The sequence below is a fragment of the Physella acuta genome, unplaced genomic scaffold (genome assembly GCF_028476545.2).
Source record: "Physella acuta isolate Inbredline_101_S28 unplaced genomic scaffold, ASM2847654v3 ptg001020l, whole genome shotgun sequence".
NCBI lineage: Eukaryota > Metazoa > Mollusca > Gastropoda > Physidae > Physella > Physella acuta.
In genome coordinates, this window is record NW_026732537.1 from 205,092 (window position 1) to 229,840 (window position 24,749).

Here is a 24,749-nt window from a genome sequence, read left to right on the forward strand (position 1 = left end):
TTGTGTTAGAAAACTGCAGTTGCAAGTCTTTCTGTCCTCAAAATAGTAGAAACTCATAGCTGGTGTTTTGGTGACTATAGCTTCTTGCAAGTTGTTGCAAGTTTACGATAGGTTCCTTTTTTGCCTAGCTGCTTGAATTACTTTATAACTAGATTCGCCTATTACTAGATTATATTATCAAATACACAACTAGACTCAAATAATACAAGATGATAAAACTGTAATGCATTGCTGCCAAATGGTGTGCTGGCATCTTGTGTTTGTTAATCTACTGTTGATGGGTTAGTGAGTTACTCTTTAGGATCTGGCGCTTAATAGAGTAGATGAAACAGAGTTCACCTGTTTCTCTGATCTCGCCATATGAAGGGATAGTGTGGTTAATGTTATGCCAGAGCCGCCTTTATATTTTATATAACGTAAGTAAAGTACGCATTAGAGCTGAGTAAACTCAAGGACGAACCACAAACTCGAGTCTGGAATCATGACTTTAGAGTTAGCAGTCATGTGACTTTCGAGTTAGCAGTCATGTGACTTTCGAGTTAGCAGTCATGTGACTTTCGAGTTAGCAGTCATGTGACTTAAGAGTTAGCAGTCATGTAACTTTAGAGTTAGCAGTTATGTGACTTTAGAGTGAGCAGTCATGTGACTTTCGAGTTAGCAGTCATGTGACTTTCGAGTTAGCAGTCATGTGACTTTCGAGTTAGCAGTCATGCGCTCTCCCGCCAGACCACGCTGTCCATTAATTGGTAGGAGAGACAATCAAATTATTTCCTTCAGTTTTTTTAGCGTGGACCGACCATTGTGGTTTTAATTGTGCGTCTTTCGGTCTAGGCTGAAGACACAGTGGCACAATAATTAATTAGTGAATATAATAAACCGAGCCAGTATTTTCATGAGGACTGTGGGTATTAAATACTTTTAACACTATTGCTATAGCATGTAGTCTACAGCTAGACGTAAGAATGTTGTAAGGAAGAAACGTTGTATCATATATTATGAATGTTGAAGATCCATAGAAAAAAGGTCTATCCAAATATGTGGGACACAAGCGGAATAATTCCAACTGAAACATTAAGTATCGTGTATGAAGGATGTTGATATTTGATCTGTAGGAATTTGATATTTGATATTTTCCCCTCAAGTTGTTGTCCCTTTACAAACGTTAAGAGCCTTGTTAGCTCTGGAGCTTAGGCCGTGCTATAGCTCTCCGGGGGTCATGACCTCCAGCTACAGTGGCAAGCGGGTGCTTTCATGTGAAGGGCCCTTACGGCATCAATGACGCTTAGCCATTACCTGTGTAAGCGTCAGAGTCAGGGAGTCAGATACTCCTGACTCCATTCCATACTGCTGACTCTCTTGTTTAGCCTGCTTCCAACGTACACAGTCTAGACTCCTCCTTTCCCCACCCCCACACCCAATTCTCCCTTAACAATGGGACAACCCATGCCCCCTCTCTACCCCCACCCCCACCCAAAAAAAAAAATAACATGTATATCTAAAGCAATCTTAGATAGTATAAAAGTATCAATATGTTGTAGTTCATTCTAGGATTGAAGATCTTAATTTCTTCTAAAGTTTGGTTGTTTATTATGTGCGTTTCTTGAACTAACCAGACGGCAATTCTTCTTGTTATACTTTTTTCTGATAGGCTGTTCAGTTTTCCCTTTGTCGCAGATTTACATCTGTTAATAGAAAAACCTTGCAACCATTCACGATAAATACTTTCCTTGCTGATTCGAGTTTTTATAAAAACTACGGTATAATAACCCGGGATATTGAAAGATTTATTATCGTCATTCACTTTGTCATAATAAAATTTCATGCTCACATCCTTAACCCCTGCCCTGGCATTCTACGCCTGCTCATCTTCCACAGTAAGCATGGGAAATCCAGGTCTTTGAGCCATCTACCCCCTCCCCCCTCCCACAATGTACGTTAAGACATTACCAGCCGCCATGTTTTTTCCGCTAATCACAAGAAACATGTCTTTAATGTATTTCCTTTATTGCGGTTGGGTTTTTTTTTATTTCGTTTCTTATCCATCTCCTTTCTTGTTTTTTAAATAAGTGTGTTATTTATAGAAAACACAGTCGGTATCGACATCATAAAACGCGCGTTTATTTATTTTTATGTGTTATTCCAAGTAATAAACAACGACTATTTTATGGCGTAATCTTTTTACCAAACTCCACGCTTTTACACTACGTCTCGCGCAGAAACAGACAAAAAATAGACACAAAAACCAGACAAAAAAATAGGCACAAAAACCAGACAAAAAAATAGACACAAAAACCAGACAAAAAAATAGGCACAAAAACCAGACAAAAAAATAGACACAAAAACAGACAAAAAATAGGCACAAAAAAAAACAGACAAAAAATAGACACAAAAACCAGACAAAAAAATAGGCACAAAAACCAGACAAAAAAATAGACACAAAAACCAGACAAAAAAATAGGCACAAAAACCAGACAAAAAAATAGACACAAAAACAGACAAAAAATAGGCACAAAAAAAACAGACAAAAAATAGACACAAAAACCAGACAAAAAAATAGGCACAAAAACCAGACAAAAAAATAGACACAAAAACCAGACAAAAAAATAGGCACAAAAACCAGACAAAAAAATAGACACAAAAACAGACAAAAAATAGGCACAAAAAAAACAGACAAAAAATAGACACTAGGCTAATCCAACTATTGGTTTTGGGTTAATTTAAATAAAATGGCTGTTTATTGCGATATCTCTAGGTAATTGATTGGCCAGAGAGGTGTAGAGAGAGACATGAGAGAGGTGGGGAGAGAGATGTGGAGAGAGATACGAGAGAGGTGGGGAGAGAGACATAAGAGAGGTGGGGAGAGAGAGAGGTGTGGAGAGAGACATGAGAGAGGTGGAGAGAGACATGAGAGAGGTGTAGAGAGAGACATGAGAGAGGTGTGGAGAGAGACATGAGAGAGGTGGAGAGAGACATGAGAGAGGTGTAGAGAGAGACATGAGAGAGGTGTGGAGAGAGACATGAGAGAGGTGGGGAGAGAGATGAGAGAGGTGTGGAGAGAGACATGAGAGGTGTGGAGAGAGACATGAGAGAGGTGTGGAGAGAAAGATATGGAGAGAGACATGAGAGAGGTGGGGGAGAGAGACGAGAGAGGTGTGGAGAGAGACATGAGAGAGGTGGGGGAGAGAGATGAGAGAGGTGGGGAGAGAGACACGTGAGATGTGGAGAGACAGCGATGGGGAGAGACATGAGAGAGATGTGGAGAGAGACGAGAGAGGTGGGGAGAGAGACATGAGAGAGGTGTGGAGAGAGACGAGAGAGGTGGGGAGAGAGACATGAGAGAGGTGGAGAAAGATGACAGAGGTGTGGAGAGAGACATGAGAGAGGTGGGGGGAGACATGAGAGAGGTGGGGAGAGAGATGAGAGAGGTGTGGAGAGAGACATGAGAGGTGTGGAGAGAGACATGAGAGAGGTGTGGAGAGAAAGATATGGAGAGAGACATGAGAGAGGTGGGGGAGAGAGACGAGAGAGGTGTGGAGAGAGACATGAGAGAGGGGGGAGACATGAGAGAGGTGGGGGGAGACATGAGAGAGGTGGGGAGAGAGATGAGAGGGGTGTGGAGAGAGACATGAGAGAGGTGGGGGGAGACATGAGAGAGGTGGGGAGAGAGATGAGAGAGGTGTGGAGAGAGACATCACAGAGGTGTAGAGAGACGAGAAAGATGTGGAGAGAGACGATAGAGGTGGGGAGAGAGACATGAGAGAGGTGGAGAAAGATGACAGAGGTGTGGAGAGAGACATGAGAGAGGTGGGGGGAGACATGAGAGAGGTGGGGAGAGAGATGAGAGAGGTGTGGAGAGAGACATGAGAGGTGTGGAGAGAGACATGAGAGAGGTGTGGAGAGAAAGATATGGAGAGAGACATGAGAGAGGTGGGGGAGAGAGACGAGAGAGGTGTGGAGAGAGACATGAGAGAGGGGGGAGACATGAGAGAGGTGGGGGGAGACATGAGAGAGGTGGGGAGAGAGATGAGAGGGGTGTGGAGAGAGACATGAGAGAGGTGGGGGGAGACATGAGAGAGGTGGGGAGAGAGATGAGAGAGGTGTGGAGAGAGACATGAGAGGTGTGGAGAGAGACATAAGAGAGGTGTGGAGAGAAAGATATGGAGAGAGACATGAGAGAGGTGGGGGAGAGAGACGAGAGAGGTGTGGAGAGAGACATGAGAGAGGTGGGGGAGAGAGATGAGAGAGGTGGGGAGAGAGACACGTGAGATGTGGAGAGACAGCGATTGGAGAGACATGAGAGAGATGTGGAGAGAGACGAGAGAGGTGGGGAGAGAGACATGAGAGAGGTGTGGAGAGAGACGAGAGAGGTGGGGAGAGAGACATGAGAGAGATGGGGAGAGAGACATCACAGAGGTGTAGAGAGACGAGAAAGATGTGGAGAGAGACGATAGAGGTGGGGAGAGAGACATGAGAGAGGTGGAGAAAGATGACAGAGGTGTGGAGAGAGACATGAGAGAGGTGTGGAGAGAGACATGAGAGAGGTGGGGGGAGACATGAGAGAGGTGGGGAGAGAGATGAGAGAGGTGTGGAGAGAGACATGAGAGGTGTGGAGAGAGACATGAGAGAGGTGTGGAGAGAAAGATATGGAGAGAGACATGAGAGAGGTGGGGGAGAGAGACGAGAGAGGTGTGGAGAGAGACATTAGAGAGGTGGGGGGAGACATGAGAGAGGTGGGGGGAGAAATGAGAGAGGTGGGGAGAGAGATGAGAGAGGTGTGGAGAGAGGCATGAGAGAGGTGGGGGGAGACATGAGAGAGGTGGGGAGAGAGATGAGAGAGGTGTGGAGAGAGACATGAGAGGTGTGGAGAGAGACATGAGAGGTGTGGAGAGAAAGATATGGAGAGAGACATGAGAGAGGTGGGGGAGAGAGACGAGAGAGGTGTGGAGAGAGACACGAGAGAGGTGGGGGAGAGAGATGAGAGAGGTGGGGAGAGAGACACGTGAGATGTGGAGAGACAGCGATGGGGAGAGACATGAGAGAGATGTGGAGAGACGAGAGAGGTGGGGAGAGAGACATGAGAGAGGTGTGGAGAGAGACGAGAGAGGTGGGGAGAGAGACATGAGAGAGATGGGGAGAGAGACATCACAGAGGTGTAGAGAGACGAGAAAGATGTGGAGAGAGACGATAGAGGTGGGGAGAGAGACATGAGAGAGGTGGAGAAAGATGACAGAGGTGTGGAGAGAGACATGAGAGAGGTGTGGAGAGAGACGAGAGAGGTGGGGAGAGAGACGAGAGAGATGGGGAGAGAGACACGAGAGAGGTATGGAGAGAGACATGAGAGAGGTATGGAGAGAGACATGAGAGGGATGTGGAGAGAAACTGTTCTATTTGTTTACCAAACAGTAACGAACTCAATATTTTAAAATATTTTAGAATCTTATATGATGTATTTGTTTAAAATGCTGTATCTTTTTCTTCTCTCTCTCTTTCTCCCTGTGACTCTCCATCTGTACGTCCGTCAGTCTTTTGTCTGTCTGTCCGTTTGTATATGTGTCTTTCATTACAAGCTTACAAAATCTTGCAATTGTTAAACCAACAGATCCACGACTAAAAACAATCTCTGCATGTATACATGCTGTGTTTTGTTTACTTTACTGAGGATTTCAAATCCTACTTTTGTCTTCCGCGTGTATTCAAAACATTTGTTTTTGTTCGATACCTTCGTGAAATAATCGAATCCAAGCGTTACTTCGTGTGTACTTGAGGCTAAATTTTAATTATTGTAACGCGATACCTTGCTGAGTCCGTCTCGACAAACGGAAAATTACGTCATATCGGCACCCCGTGGTGCAGTCAGAATATCGGACATTTCCGTTTTAAAGACACGTATTTATTGTGTATCGGCGGCGGGACGGGTAGGCGCGTCAAAACTTGGCGTGGGGGGTGGGGTAGGGGTGTTTGATAAATGAGGGTCTAGGCAAAATACGATCTTTGTTAGAAGTGGCTTCAGCTTCGCAACAGGGGGGTGAGGGGCGGTGGCGTCTGGTGAGAGATATTTTCTTTGTGCGTATTTTTCTAATGCATATAAATAATGTCAGGGTGAGTAGTTGGCGGATTCACGTGCACTCAGCACTGACGTGGGCATAGATTCAATGAACCACTGACACTTTTGTGTGTATGTTGGGGGGGGGGGTATCTTGAACTATCATCCACCTCGTTGGGGCAGGGGGGGGGGGAACTATGCCTTATAAGTGTGGCAACAATGAAGAAATTGTTGAGTTATGTGCTATTATATAAAAAAAATACAACAGCCTTAATTAAGTTACATTTGTAATATTTTCAAATAACACAAAGGAAATAATAGTCTTCTAAAGAGGCGTAGTTTCATATAAAAAGCTATTGTATCATTATATTTATCTCAAATTACTCTCCATTTCCTTCAGTAAAATTATGAAACCATAGTTTCTATTGTTATAATTACCTCCCCTCAGTAAATAAAAACCATTGTTTTTATTGTTATAATTACCTCCCCTCCACGTCCTTCAGTAAGCTAAAACCATTGTTTTTTTTTTGTTATAATTACCTCCCCTCCATGGTCTTTAGTAAACTATAACCATTGTTTTTATTGTTATATTTACCTCCCCTCAGTAAACTAAAACCATTGTTTTTATTGTTAAAATTACCTCCCCGCAGTAAACTAAAACCATTGTTTTTATTGTTATAATTACCTCCCCTCAGTAAACTAAAACCATTGTTTTTATTGTTATAATTACCTCCCCTCAGTAAACTAAAACGATTGTTTTTATTGTTAAAATTACCTCCCCTCAGTAAACTAAAACCATTGTTTTTATTGTTATAATTACCTCCCCTCTGTAAACCAAAACCATTGCTTTTATTGTTATAATTACCTCCCCTCAGTAAACTAAAACCATTGTTTTTATTGTTATAATTACCTCCCCTCAGTAAACTAAAACCATTGTTTTTATTATTAAAATTACCTCCCCGCAGTAAACTAAAACCATTGTTTTTATTGTTATAATTACCTCCCCTCAGTAAACTAAAACCATTGTTTTTATTGTTATAATTACCTCCCCTCAGTAAACTAAAACGATTGTTTTTATTGTTAAAATTACCTCCCCTCAGTAAACTAAAACCATTGTTTTTATTGTTAAAATTACCTCCCCTCATTAAACTAAAACCATTGTTTTTATTGTTATAATTACCTCCCCTCAGTCAACTAAAACCATTGTTTTTATTGTTAAAATTACCTCCCCTCAGTAAACTAAAACCATTGTTTTTATTGTTATAATTACCTCCCCTCAGTAAACTAAAACCATTGTTTTTATTGTTATAATTACCTCCCCTCTGTAAACCAAAACCATTGCTTTTATTGTTATAATTACCTCCCCTCAGTAAACTAAAACCATTGTTTTTATTGTTATAATTACCTCCCCTCAGTAAACTAAAACCATTGTTTTTATTGTTAAAATTACCTCCCCTCAGTAAACTAAAACCATTGTTTTTATTGTTATAATTACCTCCCCTCAGTAAACTAAAACCATTGTTTTTATTGTTAAAATTACCTCCCCTCAGTAAACTAAAATTATTGTTTTTATTGTTATAATTACCTCCCCTCAGTAAACTAAAACCATTGTTTTTATTTTTATAATTACCTCCCCTCAGTAAACTAAAACCATTGTTTTTATTGTTAAAATTACCTCCCCTCAGTAAACTAAAACCATTGTTTTTATTGTTAAAATTACCTCCCCTCAGTAAACTAAAACCATTGTTTTTATTGTTATAATTACCTCCCCTCAGTAAACTAAAACATTGTTTTTATTGACCCTCTCCAGTGACCACAGGACCAAACGATGCCAGAAACGCCTTTCAAGATGTCGACTTCTCCACTCTAGATGGGTGAGTCAAAGTTATATTTAATCTTATATTCAATGTCATCACAACACCTCATTACATGCAAGTATCACCATCTCATCACATGCAGGTATCACCACCTCATTACATGCACCATCACCACTTCATTACACGCAGGTATCAGCACTCTATTACAAATATCACCAACCATCACATTCATGTATCATTACATTTACGTATCCCCACACAATTACATTTACACATCCACACTCATTTACATTTACGTATCACCACCCCAATCATCACCCTCCCCCCCCCCCCCCCCCCCACCCCCCGCCCCTGTCAAAAAACCTGATAAAAAAACTTGAAGCCGAGATTTTGAAATATGGCGAGCTGGTGATAAGTGTTTAGGGAAAGGGGGGGGGGGGGGTGTCGAGGTACTGTCGGGGACGTGTTGCATGATTGCACCTCATACATCATGCTGGATGTCGCGTGGACAGGTGCATGACGATTAGACACCTGCTTGCTCTGGGATAGCTGTTGTCATATCTCCGACCATGCTCTGTAGGTATTTTAATTGGAATTATATGACTATATAGGTCTCACTCCTCTCTCGCTCCTTCTCTCTCTCTCTCTCTCTCTCTCTCTCTCTCTATATATATATATATATATATATATATATATATATATATATATATATATATATATGTATATATATATATATATATATATATATATATATATATATATTTGTGTGTGTGTGTGTGTGTGTATATCACCCACATTAAACACTTGAAATTTTGTTAAGTTTGTATTGTGATGCAGCTCTATAGTAACTAAAATAACGATACAATACACCGCTGTTATTTTTGTATATTAAATAATATCTTTATTCACAAAGAGCAGTAAAACTCGACCGAATAAACGACGCCAAAAAGAAACTAAATATTTTTTAATCTGAAAAACCATCACACATTTTCCAAAGAATTTTAATTTATTTTTTTATTTTTTTATCAAGTGAAAATTCCATAACGCAGAGGTAGAAACATTTGAATTGATAGAACCCAGTTGTTTGGTTACATGGAGTTAACGTGTTTTCGACGGTAGAATTTGGCAAGTTAACATATCGTCTCCAGAATGCGTTTGCACATTTTCTCATTTCGGTTTTTTAATTCAATATAAAACTATCTCACCGAATCTCTCACACTAGATTTTTTCCCCACTCCTTTATGTTACGGGATTGTTCAGTAAGTTTTATGTGCACGTATTTTTTTGTGCTCAACCGAAGAACGAAATGTGTTTCTCACCTTTGAAAGGTGCTCATCAACAGGTAGATTTCTCACCCACAATTGACGCCGGTATTTTCTAGGTTTTAAGGTATGGGAAATATCTGGAACTGCTTGAGCTGGCTCTGTTTGCCGCTTTGTTCTTTGTCTGAAATTATTTAGCTCGCGAAATTCGGGTTAATTTTAGATAACTCGAGACGCCGTAATTGTTAAAATTACAGCTGCTTGTTGGACAATGGGGATCAGTGTTTCAACTCTTAAAGCCTTCTGAAGTGTGTTATTCACTTCCAGTCCAGATTCGTAAACCGATCTACAACAACTTCTACACACACTCACACTCCCTCTCTCTCACACACGCACCACACACACCATTACCACTACTCTACCAAAATATTGAGGGTTGATGCTGAGATATAAATCCTCCTTCCTCCCCCTACACACACAATCTTACAGGCTACACCGTTGTGGCAGTACGAACACCCCCACCCCACCCCAGACCCCCCCCCCCCCCCCCCCCCACCCATGGTGTCTTGTGATTCATGTATAAGCAGCATGTACCGCCGTGACTTCTACATCAAAGCACCATTAAAAAAAACCTTCGAATTGTTACCTTGTTTTTTTTATGTTACCTTGTTTTTTTATGTTACCATCCATGAAGATAGACGAAGCACATTACGCAGCTCGCTATTGCGTTAAAAATAGAAATATTTTATCTATATGGTTATTTCTTCCCTCGGCGAGAAAGGGAGGCTATTAACTTTTTTTTTCCGACAAATGCGAAGGTCAAAGGGGAGGTAATATTTTATTTTGTTCTTCACCTCAGCGTGCTTCCAACAGAATCAAAAATAAAATTTTATTTATATTTAAAATAAATTATATCATCCAGCATTCGAGATCCTGTATTTTAGCTAATCAATATTAATTATAAAAAGTTTGTTTGTGTGTTTCTTTGTTCCTATTTTGTTGTAAAATATTTTTTATGAAGCACATTTCTTTGAGTCAGAAAAAAAAAAACAGCGTTAGGGTTTACAGTTAAGATTAGAGGCTAATTTTAGAGAATTAAAATTTTAATTAGGATATTAATGTGTCTGTGTCTGTTGAGCCAATCTGTGAATGAGCAGGAAAAAGTTTTATGTGAAGAAAATGTCTTGTTCTCTGTATATTCGAAACCAACCAGCAGTAGCTTTTGCTTCATACGTCAGAGCGTGTTACAATTCATCCAGCCTAGTGACGTGAGCAGTGACAACGATCTCGGGGCGACAGTGAGAGCCATCAAAGGATGAGCCCACCGAGGGCGAATAAGTGGTGTAATCGCCCGTGTTTGTTTTAGCTCATCCGTCGAGACCGGCCTAAACATACAAATACGAAACTGCGGCGCCGCCGCGGCTTTCAAGATGGCGTCTGATAGAACCCCCGAGTTGAGATGTTATTTCAAAACAGAAGATTATTATTTTAGTGGCGCGGTAGGGGGTAAAGGTGTGTGTGTTGGGGGGGGGGGGGGCTAGAGAGAAGTACTTTTTGTTACAATTACTTTTTTTCTAAGACGGAGGGGGCGTGAAGAAAGGAGACAGGTTGCGCTGGGTTGGGGGTGAGGAGTTGAATAAATTGATTGTTATCCTAGCGCATTACTGGATGTTTCTAGAACGTCCAAGAGGCCCTGATAGTTAGAGTGTAGCGTATTAACACACGGGAGATAACCCGCGTTATGTTCACGTGTTATTTCCCCATTTTTGTGATGAAAATGGGAGGTAAGTACCCAGGAGGAGATAACTTACGGAGAAAAGCAGGAGAGGGGCGTAATTTAAAAAAATAAAACATTAACTCGTATTTTGTGAATATGTTGCGGCGTTGAGCTCAAGTCTGGAAAGTTAAAATAAAATTCTGTTTTTCAGCTTATTCTTCCAATATTTCATCCTTTAAAAAAAAATAAAAAACCGCCGTTGACACACACACAAACACCAAAAAAAAAAAAACTCCAGTTTCGTTTTCCATCTCCTTTCGTCAGATATTTCGGCTGCTCATTCGACATAAATCTTCGCCAGCGCCTGAAAGCAATTTCACTTTTCCCAACTTTTGGTGGGGGTTTTGGGTTGTTGTTTTTTTTTTTCCCGTTCGGTGTTTTTGTTCGTCCGATCTTCTTGTTTCCCAAAAGCCGAGGAGTAATGCGTCATTTCCTGTCTTTTTGGCAGATGCATTGTGGTGGGGCTTGAGGAAGAATGTTGATAACTTCGTAAATATGTCGCGACCAATATTTTTTAACTGTGCGGGGAGTTGGTTAGTGTGCGGTGTTGATTTACACAAGCAAATACGTGTCTTATATCATCAAATATCACGATATATACGGCTAACGTTCTAACGAGAATATATCATAGAATAATGTAGTTTAATTTTTGAACAGTTTTTTTTTTGGCAAGTATCAATTAACTTGTCTCAAAACGACGCTAGTATCGCCGATAACAATACTACGAACCTAAATCAAACTCCAAATATTAGCAAGTCTTAATACGTCGCTAGAATCGTTGATAACGATACTACGAACCCAAATATAACTCCAAGTATTAGAAAGTCTCAACCGCAGTTACTGCTATTCTTAATCTGGATACTTATATTCACTTGTATTCGCTTTTATATCACTAAATTGTAAAACTGTGTATAAAAATATCTTTAGCGCGCATACTAGGGCTTGTGCGATAAATAAAAAGCAGTTCACAAATACAAAAATACATTCCTTTTTTTTTTTAAACTTTTTTTTAGTATTTCAAATTTTTTTTTCTAGCGTAAATCTGTTTTGATGCTTGCAAAACTTGTTGAATCTCTACCTTTCTTGTTGTTTTTATTAAATATTTCTGTACTTTTTTTCTAACAATGCGGAGGTTCTAATGTTGTAACTACCCACCCCCATGAATGTATGTACCTCCAGTACAGTTGGAGACTAGATTTAGACAAAGTTCTGTATTTTTAAATTGTTGTAACTGTTGCATTCTTTCTTGTGTAGAGGGTCGGGCATGGTTTCACTTAAGTCTATACCCTCATGTTCCCAGAGTCTGAGAACCCTTAAGTTACTTACTTCAATAAGATGTATGGCAGTAGGCTGTTATAGTCTTCCTCTCCATACCAAACTTTTTATTGCAAACAGCCCACGTTGTAACAACCCGTCTCTAGTTGTTTCTGCCCCACTCCCACATCCTCTGTCTACCCCCCCCCCCCCCCTCAAGCAATAACCGGTGGCAGGGAGTACTCACGCCGCCGCCATCTTGGTCTGGCTAACCGCTGTGTGCCGTGATCGCAGTTTGACGTGATGAACGGCTCTTTAAAAAATGATTTCGCCCCCGTGCAGTCCCGAGAACTTGGGTTACAAAACACGGCCTAGCCAGGCCGCAACACTTAGCACTCAAAGGGAGAGAAATGTCTGAAACTTAAAACATACATTTTCAACTGCTTGAGAAATGTCTGAAACTTAAAACATACATTTTCAACTGCTTGAGAAATGTCTGAAACTTAAAACATACATTTTCAACTGCTTGAGAAATGTCTGAAACTTAAAACATACATTTTAAACTGCTTGAGAAATGTCTGAAACTTAAAACATACATTTTCAACTGCTTGAGAAATGTCTGAAACTTAAAACATACATTTTCAACTGCTTGAGAAATGTCTGAAACTTAAAACATACATTTTCAACTGCTTGAGAAATGTCTGAAACTTAAAACATACATTTTCAACTGCTTGAGAAATGTCTGAAACTTAAAACATACATTTTCAACTGCTTGAGAAATGTCTGAAACTTAAAACATACATTTTCAACTGCTTGAGAAATGTCTGAAACTTAAAACATACATTTTAAACTGCTTGAGAGCTTGGTAATGTTTCACTCTTTTTCAACCGTATTTTCAAAGTCTCATTAAAATACAACAAAATATCCGTGTTGTAATGCTGTTTTTATATACAACAAAGAAAACAAAGTATTTTTTAATTTATAGGATTGCGGTTAATGTTCCTAATTTAGCACACAAGTAAAATAAAGAAAGAAAGAAATCCGTGTAGGAAGCCTTATCTTCAGCCATTATAGCAACACTTTATGCAGTAATAAAAAAAAATCTAAAGCAACATCAAAAATAGCTAGCACTTCTTAAAATATTTATAATAACAAATATGTTTTTCTTTTCTTCTTTTTTAAACCATATGTTTTCCGCAGCTTATTTTTACTTTTGAAATCCGTGCATTGTGTTGTTACATTTGTAATGTCAAATTCCATGTTTTCAACAGCAGAAGGATTATTTTATAAACAAATTTTACTCTCTTTGTTAGCCGGGTTTGTCTTTTATAGGTTTCACCCCCACAGAGGCAGCAGTTAGGGGTCTGTGCTACAGTTAGGGGTCTCCTTGCGACCCATCATGGGGTCTTATTAAGACCTCAGCAACGTCTTTTTATGGGTTGCCACGTGGCAAGAATTAGGCGTTCTTTTCAAGATACAACAAGGGTCTTTAAGAGACCGATTTAGGGGTCCACACGGGACTAATTTAGGGGGTCTTTAAGAGGCCGATTTAGGGGTCCACACGGGACTAACTTAGGGGGGTCTTTAAGAGGCCGATTTAGGGGTCCACACGGGACTAACTTAGGGGGTCTTTAAGAGGCCGATTTAGGGGTCCACATGGGACTAACTTAGGGGGTCTTTAAGAGGCCGATTTAGGGGTCCACATGCAACTAACTTAGGGGGTCTTTAAGAGGCCGATTTAGGGGTCCACATGGGACTAACTTAGGGGGTCTTTAAGAGGCCGATTTAGGGGTCCACATGGGACTAACTTAGGGGGTCTTTAAGAGGCCGATTTAGGGGTCCACATGGGACTAACTTAGGGGGTCTTTAAGAGGCCGATTTAGGGGTCCACATGCAACTAACTTAGGGGGTCTTTAAGAGGCCGATTTAGGGGTCCACATGGGACTAACTTAGGAGGTCTTTAAGAGACCCAGTCTGGTTCTCACAAGACTTCTCAGAGTGCTGACTCTCCCACTGGTTGGTCTATGCCAGGCTCTATCAGTCGATGAGACTCTCCTGACTAGTATAAGTAAGACTACTCGCCAGTCAGTCGACTATTCTCCGTACAAAGTGAGACTACTCGCCAGTCAGTCGACTATTCGCCAGTCAGTCGACTTTTCGCCCTACAAAGTGGGACTATTTGCCAGTCGGTCGACTATTCGCCCTACAAAGTGAGACTACTTGCCCTACTAAGTGAGACTACTCGCCATTCTACGCACAGCTCGGTACTCCTACTAACCAACATGGCTGCGACTGTTACTATTCCCCCCCCCTCTCTCTCTCCCTGCAAGCGTTAATTTAAGTTCCAGCCTTTCAACACTACCTGTCAGGTAACCCAGGATTCTCAGGCAGCTAAAGACAGTCTGTCATCGCCTGCAGACACGCCCGACAGTTGGACTTGTCTGCACACCTGTCGTCGCCCGGGGGTGACGGTCTCGTCTGTGATGCACCTACATGCAGGAGCTTCGCTATGAAGACAGCTCAATTTACACCCTGTGTTTCACTTGTCAATAGAACACGACCACACCCCCGGGGCTGGTGTACAGAACATGACCACACCCCCGGGGGGTGGCGTACAGAACACGACCACACCCCCGGGGCTGGTGTACAGAACATGACCACACCCCCGGGGGGTGGCGTACAGAACACGACCACACCCCCGGGCCTGGCGTACCCTCGCATTATTACAAGTCATTTTTCTTTTCTTCATGCCATCATTACATGTCTCGTTACATCACATGATTTTTATAAGCCAGCTGATAGAGTACCCATTCTAGTGGGGGGGGGGGGGGGGGGGTTTAATATACTATGAAATGCCAAGATAGTGTCCTTAGAAGTACCGCTAGCAATTTAATTTATAACCAGCCCCGCTTAGCCCGCCCTTCATTAAGCTCCCAACCCTTTGTATATTTTCTACTCCGCGTGAGTGCCCTCCCCTTGGATTATCTAATCTTAGATTAGACAGCGGTTCACGAGATGCAGGCAAGCCGCAGACAACGCATAACGTTTTTTTAGAGTGATCCCGCTTCCACGACCCGACCCCCCCTCCCCCCCCCCCCCCAACCTTCTCTCCTCCGCCTCATTTAATCAGTTTACTCCTATTGATACGTCAGCAGTCTCTGATGACACAGTATTTCAAAACAGGATAATTTAATTACAAGCTCCCCCCTGCCCCTCCCTCCCACATGTTAATTACCTGTTCCTCCACCCCCACCCCCAACACGCCCTCCCCTCTTTTGAAGAAAACTAAACGTGTTGGAGGATCCGACGGAGGAGCCCTCCCACTATCTCAAGGACACGCCGCTGTGAGACCGTGTTGGAGGAGCCCCCCCAAGGACACGCCGCTGTGAGACCGTGTTGGAGGAGCCCTCCCAAGGACACGCCGCTGTGAGACCGTGTTGGAGGAGCCCTCCCACTATCTCAAGGACACGCCGCTGTGAGACCGTGTTGGAGGAGCCCTCCCAAGGACACGCCGCTGTGAGACCGTGTTGGAGGAGCCCTCCCAAGGACACGCCGCTGTGAGACCGTGTTGGAGGAGCCCTCCCACTATCTCAAGGACACGCCGCTGTGAGACCGTGTTGGAGGAGCCCTCCCACTATCTCAAGGACACGCCGCTGTGAGACCGTGTTGGAGGAGCCCTCCCAAGGACACGCCGCTGTGAGACCGTGTTGGAGGAGCCCTCCCACTACCTCAAGGACACGCCGCTGTGAGACCGTGTTGGAGGAGCCCTCCCACTATCTCAAGGACACGCCGCTGTGAGACCGTGTTGGAGGAGCCCTCCCAAGGACACGCCGCTGTGAGACCGTGTTGGAGGAGCCCTCCCACTACCTCAAGGACACGCCGCTGTGAGACCGTGTTGGAGGAGCCCTCCCACTATCTCAAGGACACGCCGCTGTGAGACCGTGTTGGAGGAGCCCTCCCAAGGACACGCCGCTGTGAGACCGTGTTGGAGGAGCCCTCCCACTATCTCAAGGACACGCCGCTGTGAGACCGTGTTGGAGGAGCCCTCCCACTACCTCAAGGACACGCCGCTGTGAGACCGTGTTGGAGGAGCCCTCCCAAGGACACGCCGCTGTGAGACCGTGTTGGAGGAGCCCTCCCACTATCTCAAGGACACGCCGCTGTGAGACCGTGTTGGAGGAGCCCTCCCACTATCTCAAGGACACGCCGCTGTGAGACCGTGTTGGAGGAGCCCTCCCAAGGACACGCCGCTGGGTCCCTGCAGGATGGTGCCCGGCTGGAACCTGACTGGTCCAAGGTCAGAGGTCACGCTTACGTCTGCCGTCAGCGCGTGTCTTTAAGTCACGTGATCACCGTTTCCTCCATTACCAAATGTCATTTGACTGCCGTTACAGTCATTACCAAATGTCATTTGACTGCCGTTACAGTCATCACCAAATGTCATTTGACTGCCGTTACAGCCATTACCAAATGTCATTTGACTGCCGTTACAGTCATCACCAAATGTCATTTGACTGCCGTTACATCCATTACAAAATGTCATTTGACTGCCGTTACAGTCATTACCAAATGTCATTTGACAGCCGTTACAGCCATTACCAAATGTCATTTGACTGCCGTTACAGTCATCACCAAATGCCATTTGGCTGCCGTTACAGTCATCACCAAATGTCATTTGATTTGTCAGCCGTTACAGTCATTACCAAATGTCAAATGACATTACCAAATATCCAATCCATTTCCGGGTCTCTAATTTGACGCAATGGTCAAGAAAGGTCAGTTGAGTACACTGTACAAAAAAAATGAAGCTAAATATATCTAAATCAAAAGGGAGCAAACTTGGAGATTAGATAACCGGTGGTTGAATTTCTTTTTTTCGCAGTGCAGACGCACCCCAGCCTCTTTCCTAAACACCAACTCTACATTTTCCTACCCCTTGCCGCTACCCTTGCCGCTACCCCTGCCCCCCCCCCTCCCCGTTCGTATACCAGACACCAATTCTATATTTCCCTGCCCTAAGCTGCTACCCCTGCCCTTACCAATCCCACCCCTACCCCCCCCCCCCACCCCAAATACCAGCCTTACTCTCCCCCACCCCAAGCCACTAGGCAACATCTCAAAAGCTGGTTTTGATTGCGTGCGCCCCGTTAACCTTGAGCTGGTAGATTTTTCAATAGAGACACAAATTAACGCTCACACCGTCGTCAAAGGGTTAACAGAATCACCCAACTTACGACGCCTTCTTGCCGTAGCTACACGCTCCAGCAACAGCTCACAACTATTTCAAGTTATTTCAGAATTCCAAACTGTATCCTTAGTTTAACGAATTCAACGTTAGAGGCACTTAAAAGGTCGTTCATATTTTTAAAAGGAAAACAATGGACTTTTTTTTTAACCGACGCTAAACCGCATGAACTTTGTTTACAGTAAACAATCAAATTTAGGTATTGAAAAAAAAATCCTAATTAATTAAAGCGGGGGTGTTGATGACGTCAGTGTTGGGTTAAAGCGATGAGGTTGTGTTTACATTATAAGAGTTCCTTTAGTCTTGACCCTAGACTTAAAGAGCAAAGTATCTAGTGCTACACAGCTGAATGCGTTTTGGAACTATAGGACGGAGCGGCCTAGCGAAAGTCCGGGTTCAAATCCGGGTTCAAGTCAGTAGAACGTCCCTGAGTCAACCCAGCTCTGATGGGTACCTAACTTACGTTTGGGAAAGTAAAGGCGGCTGGGCATAGTGCTGACCACACTATCCCGTCATATGCCGAGATAACTCTACTTCACTTTCCCCCCCCCCCCCCCCCCATAGACCGTCAGGTTTGAAAGGGAACTTTACTTTTACTTTACTACGTGTGGGAACCAAACTACACCAAGGCACCTGCTCATATAAAACATCAATTTCAATCATTTGTAACTAGTTAGTGCTTTTTATTCGTAAAAAAAGCCTCTCTACCTATTATAATGCAGCTTTATATGTGCTCACCAATTTAAGTTTATATATATTAAGGATGGTCGGTTATATGGGTACATTTTACTGTAAACACGTGACAACCGTCGGTCAATAGACGAGACGTCACGTGACCTACTTGTGCGTAGGTACACAAAATCTATAAATAGCCTGCTTACGTCAATGAAGGAAAACTGTCCACTCAGTTTAGTCAACGTACCAGTTATAATTAGTACAGCACCGCCCGACCTCTGAACTTTGACAAATAAACAAGACAATAAACAATAACAACATATTCTAGCTAATTGTAAATATTATTAAATTACTATTTAAATTTTTTCTTCATATGTTTAAACACACCAAAAGATTTCTAGGTGTGAACTGCTTTGTTTTTGTAAATTTAAAATCGTGGTTCTTATTAGAGGATCTCTGTACCGGTCAATGAAAACATGGATTGGCTTTGTTTTGCTTTGATTTTACACTTGCACTAAAACCAACTCACATTCAGATTTTACCTAGTTTACAGTAAGAAAAAAAAATGATTTTACTTATTTTACAGTAAGAAAAAAAATGACTAGGAGAATAATGGATAAAATTAATTAACACACTCGTGCTCTTGGTATAAATTCAAGCCTGTTATTTATGCTGTTTGTAACATGCTGTTATTATTTTGTAACCACCCCCACACCCCGTCTAAAAACAATCAGCTCAAACCACCAACCCACTTCCTTGCGACTAAAGCCGACTCCCGTTAATTAGAAAAAACCAGAAAATAACCAGCTGTTGTATAAGAAATAAGGGACTACTAGCACGAGTTTTTTTTTTTTTTTTTGTATCCATCTCTTGCACGAATTGTCTTATTTATTCACTTCTCTCTTGACATAAATATGTATCACCTTATACATAAATTAACTTCCAATGTATAAAAATATGTATGGTTGGTCAAATTGGGAGGGGGGGGGGGGTGAAACAAACTGGGAGCGGAATGAAACAAATGGGGAGCAGGATGAAACATGTGTCTGGATTACCTCTAAAATTATCCTGTCGCTTTCATGCATGGTCAACAAATGTTAACGCTGTAATTAATTATTGCTCTGGTTGGCGGTCTCTGGCTTATGCAGTACTTAGGCGTAAGAACATTGGGTTTAGTTGTGTTAGGTAAAACTTGAGGTGTTTTAGAAGGTAAAACTTGGTATGATTTAGAAGGTAACATTTTATATGAATTAGAGGTAATCCTAGAGGTGCTTTAGTAGGTAACACGTATAATGCTTTAGAAGGTAACACTTGGTATGAATTAGAGGTAAAACTTGATATGCTTTAGAAGGTAACATTTGATATGAATTAGAGGTAAAACTTGATATGCTTTAGAAGGTAACATTTGATATCATCTAGAGGTAAAACTTGATATGCTTTAGAAGGTAACATTTGATATGATCTAGAGGTAAAACTTGATATGCTTTAGAAGGTAACATTAGATATGGCTAAATATGACGGTGTTCAAAATGTAATAGGGCTGACAAAAGTATTTCAAACGTGAGAACACAAGTTGAAGCTACTAAATACAAAACTTTGGAACAAAGTGTTTATTTAGGCGAAAGATGAGATGACGTGTTTAGAATACTTAACCTCCCCCAACCCCCCCCCCCCCCCCCCCCCCCATTTTTTACACACTGTTTTCTCACAATCCACCCATTTCACAAGTTACTGTTCCACGCCAAATCTAACCACCCCAAATTTTTTTACCCCCTGCAAGTCTTTAGGATAAAATGTTCTAGCGTTACTTTACGACCCCCCCCCCCCCTCCCCCACCGCCAGTTATTAATGACAAAATAATTTTTGTAATGAAACTTGGCCAGCTCATATTTCTTGTGGCTCCCCACACGCCTGGAGACGGGCTGATCCCCCTCTGACACCCCACAGATATAAACCACAAAATAAATGGCGGTCGGGGCGGGGGTGGGGGGGTGTATCCCGGACTGGCGGATCCCGGGCCCAATTTAATTTATTAAAGGATTTGATTAAATAGCCGTTGACCTTTTCCAGATGCGAACCAGGCGAAACGAAACAATATCGAGTAGACAGTTAAACTTTTTAACTTAGCCCTGACTATTTGTGGGGTTGGGATTTTGGCCCATATCTCACCGCGGGATAATCTCCTTCTATTTGAGCTCATTAAAGGCTTAGTTTGGTCCGTTTGTTGTGTAGGGTAGAGGGGGGGGGGGGCACGGGATATTAAAGTTGATGTTGGGGTTAGCCACTGTGAGGCTCATGGTTGGCGGTTGGTTGTTTAGGAAAGTGATTTATTTGGTGGTGTTATTTGGCGAGATCCTTCAGACCTTTTTTGTGAGATTGTTGAGACCTTTTGTATGTGAGATTGTTGAGACCTTTTGTATGTGAGATTGTTGAGACCTTTTGTATGGGATATAGTTCAGACCTTTTTGTACCTGAGATCCTTCAGACCTTTTTGTATGTGAGATTGTTGAAACCTTTTGTATGTGAGATTGTTGAGAACTTTTGTATGAGATATAGTTCAGACCTTTTTGTACCTGAGATCGTTGAGACCTTTTTGTACTAGAAGTAAACAAAACAAAAATGGTTTCTATTTGTGGGAATTTATATTAAGACATTGACTATAACTATAAGTGTCATAGTTTACACGGGACTCTAGGGATCCTCTGCACTCCCCCCCCCCCCTTTTTAAGATTCATGCTGCGATTGATTTTAACTAGAGGACTTTTTTTCTGTTTGCGCTTTTTTCTGTTTGCGCTTTTTCTGTTGCGCATTTTTTTGCGCTTTTTTTCCGTTGCGCTTTTTTCCGTTGCGCTTCTTTCTGGTCAGTATGGTGATGATATTAGCGTGTAGCACTGGAATAGATGGTGTTAGTATTAGCATATAGCATTAGCATTGATGGTGATGATATTAGCGTGTGGCACTTACATAGATGCTGATGATATTAGCGTAAAGCACTGAGCTAGACGGCGCTGATATTATCATATAGCACTATTACAGGGGTGACGATTACATTAGCGTTTAACACATATTACAGAGCTGCTGCCGATACTAGCGTGTAGCACTGATACAGATGCTATTAACAGTAGCATGTAGATGGCGCTGACAGTAGCGTGTTGCACCGCTGATAGAGGCGGTGTTCGCTCGTCATTTGATCTGCGAGACACACAAAAACAACAAACCAATTAACATTTTCTCGGGATCCGGCCACGGTGTTGGCTTCGTTGGAGATGAACTTCGTTTTAGTTTGGGTTCGGCTGTTCACATTAATGGTGTGTATCTGTGTGTGAAGGGGTGGGTTAGAAGTTTCCAGACAGGGGGTGGGGGTGGAGAATTCGATACATACAGACCTGAGGCGGAGGTGTGGATGTTCAAAAACGTGTAAAGCTTATAATTCTTACCCCATACCCCCACACCAATGTATATCTTGTTCCGCGGCTTGAAACTTTGTTTTCTCTTCTGTAGAAAAATCTTCGGTGAACGCTTCTTGAGTTAGTGTTACGGTTATGGTTTTACATGATAAAAAAAGGCTGGTTCACCTGGAGCTGTTATGTCATGAGATGTGTCCAGCTGTATCACAGCTGTGTTCAACTGTATCACAGCTGCGGTCAGCTGGTCAGACTTGGGTCGTGCTCAGATTTCTGTATACGACGTGTGTTAATTGTAAGGGAGGGCACTCTCACACGACTTGTACTGGGGTAAGGGGGATAATTCTATTGATTTTTTCCCTTCTTTCAGCCATATGGTTTTACACACGCTGAGAGTTACATCATTGTCGGGTGACATTTTTCATTTGTACGATAGGCCGAACTAAGCCTGCTTGCATCTGAAATGCCACATGACATGTGACATTGCCTGTTTGTGTATTACATGTCATTTAGCATCACCAATGTCCAAATATCAATTGCGCTTTGTAACGTGCATAAACTTTAAGAGAAAAAAAAATAATTTTATATTCCTATGTCTCTCCATTTAGATACAAATTTAAAAAGTTAAATCCATTATAATTTTTCTAAAAATTAATAATATTTTATAATGGTTTAGGCCTACTGGTTTGCTTTCAATTTCTTTAAGAACTAGTACACTTTGAGTTTAAGTGTAGCTTTCTAATGAGTTGTGCGTGTGTTTCTTCACGTATTCCCTATGCCTACTAGAACGATGGCATGAGTTTAAATGCAGACGGCAGACCTTAATTAAAAACCTGTGCTTCCTAAACAAAGAAACTATTCAGCGGAAATGAAAAACTTTTTTTTTTATGAACGCAATGCTAGTTATTTTGTTGCGGTTTAATTTTGATGATTTCAGTGTCAAGACATTCTTCCCCCCCCCCCCACCCCCACCCCACCCCTCCGGCTTGTGACGGCAAAGAAATAAAGGATGCCAACTTCGTCGGGGTCGGGACATGTAGTCGCGGGTGTGGGGGGGGGGGGGCTGTCGCTGTGGGTTGCTTGTTGTGGCTCGTAAGTTGCCTTGTAGCCCGACCCTCAATAAACACACAGACAAGGGAGAGAAATCCTGCTTTCTGTTGTTTTTTATCCCGTTTTAACGCTGTGCTTTTCAGGGGCGATCACTGCGACGCGAAATGTCTGTTTTAATCTCCCTTAGACGGTGAGCTGATTTTTATGTTGTTTTTTTTCCTTACAAGAAAGAAGTTACTGTCTGAGGGGGGGGGGGGGGGGGTATCGAAACGGTATTCGGAGAAATATAGTATCGATACATTTTATGAAGACCATTGTTTAGCTTTAGGATACAGTATCGTTGCTATATTTGGAGGCATCAATATCAGGTCTCTTTGTGTTAAAATAATTAAATGCAATCCAATGTTTTTTGTGTTTTATTTATCTTTAACACTTCAACAGTGGCCTCTTTTTTTTTTTAATACGGACCAACACAGTATTTTGCCTCGGTAGAATCTCGTTAATTACAGTTGGTGCTTATTTAAAAACCAGGACAAATACAAAATGGCGCTTTTAAAAAAAAAACCTCGGAAAATTAGAAGATGTTGCTTATTAAACCATGTGGACTAGAGACTAGAGGGTGCTCTTTAAAAAACCGGACAATTACAAGACGACTCTACTTTAACTTTGACTCCAGTCAAACGCTGAGTTCTGACCTCATTCCCGCCGTGTTTGTGTGAGCTGAATCAGATATTGTGGCGCAACATCTGATTTCTTTGTCTTGTTATATTATTGGGGGGGGGGGGGCCTTGTGTGATTGTTTTTTTTAACTTATATCTCCCCCCTCTCCTTCGCACTTCATTATGGATTTCCTTGCCAGTGGTTCTCAAGATAGTCGGGTCGGTGTGATTGAGAGGTAGCGTACACGCTGCTCAACCTTAGTTGGGGAAATAAAATGTGCTAGGCATAGTATGATAGATGCCAAGGTCACAGAGACATGTGAAAATTCATTCATCGTTGGACGCTAGTGCGTTAAAACATAAAACCAGACACCAAACATGTACAGAAGGTGTGACGTAACAAAAAGATTAGAACCACTGAAGACTCTGTCATTACTTCACGATGAGAAGCGCTCACCTTTCTGGACTTGAGTTTTTCAGACTTCAGCGAGAATTTAATTTTATTATGTTTTAAAGTCAATTAATTTTTTTTCTCGTTTACTCCACCCACCCCTCCACCCCGTTCCTTCCCGGCGCGAGCTGTTTTTAATCTTTTCTGCTCTAAATCCTACACGAAGCGAACCAAGCTTCGGATAGATAAATCACTATACGGAGTTCTCCGACCTCTGGTTAGCCAAATCCCTACTCGGAGTTCACCGTATTATCTCTACTCAGAGCTAGCCATCTCCAATAAGACAAAGCCCTATACAGAGTTCACCGTCTCCTAATAAGAAAAAGCCCTACATTGAGAACATCATCAACAGTAAGACAAAGCCTTATCCAGGGCTCATTTTCTCCAAATGATTTTTTAAACAGCCAGCAGATTGTGTCTACCAACGTCACGAGGTTACCCAGGACATTGGCCCGTGTCCCCCTCCCCCCACCCAGGACATTTGTTTGTTCCCCCCCCCCCTCCCTCGTGCCACCGTACCACGACAATAACTAATTTAACACCCCAGGTAATTAAAAAAAAACACACACACAGATAAAATGGTGTCAGTTCGGTGGTAATTCACATCGAATCAGAAAATAGATTTGTGGGGGGAGTGGGGGAGGGGTTCCTAATGTTAGACATAGACTTACTGACCCGCTAAACGTTTTGTATAAGTCGACGTGATTTTTCTCAATCTACAGCTCACATGTAACAAGCCTGCACTTTTTTTTTTTCTGCGAATTAATTAAAACCAGGGCAATGATTTAATTTTTACAAGAGTGATTTTCAAAAGAAATTAGGGCATTGTTGTTTAAGATATATATATATATATATATATATATATATATATATATATATATATATATATATATATATGTGCGTCCATTCATGACTCACCCTCCAACTAGGTAGAATTCCTGCAACATGTTATAGAGCTTTTTTTATGAAGCATTTTAAATATTTACATTGCCAGAAAGACAGCCTTAAAAAACGTAAGGGTGGCTCTCAGCTATAAACTGTTCCTGCCCCCCACCCCCTCACGAAACTGCCTGTCTATCATCATTCTCCTCACACACACTCACACACACACA

At 42.1% G+C, this 24,749-nt stretch overlaps 1 protein-coding gene across 1 annotated transcript in view; it reads left to right on the forward strand.

Moving 5' to 3' along the window:
• LOC131954704 (ceramide kinase-like) overlaps positions 1-24,749 on the forward strand; it is a 114,054-nt gene that overhangs the window by 67,202 nt on the left and 22,103 nt on the right. Inside the window, exon 5 of the mRNA XM_059318459.1 lies at positions 7,854-7,917. Coding sequence (XP_059174442.1) covers positions 7,854-7,917 — 64 coding nt within the window. The remainder of the gene's footprint in view (positions 1-7,853; positions 7,918-24,749) is intronic.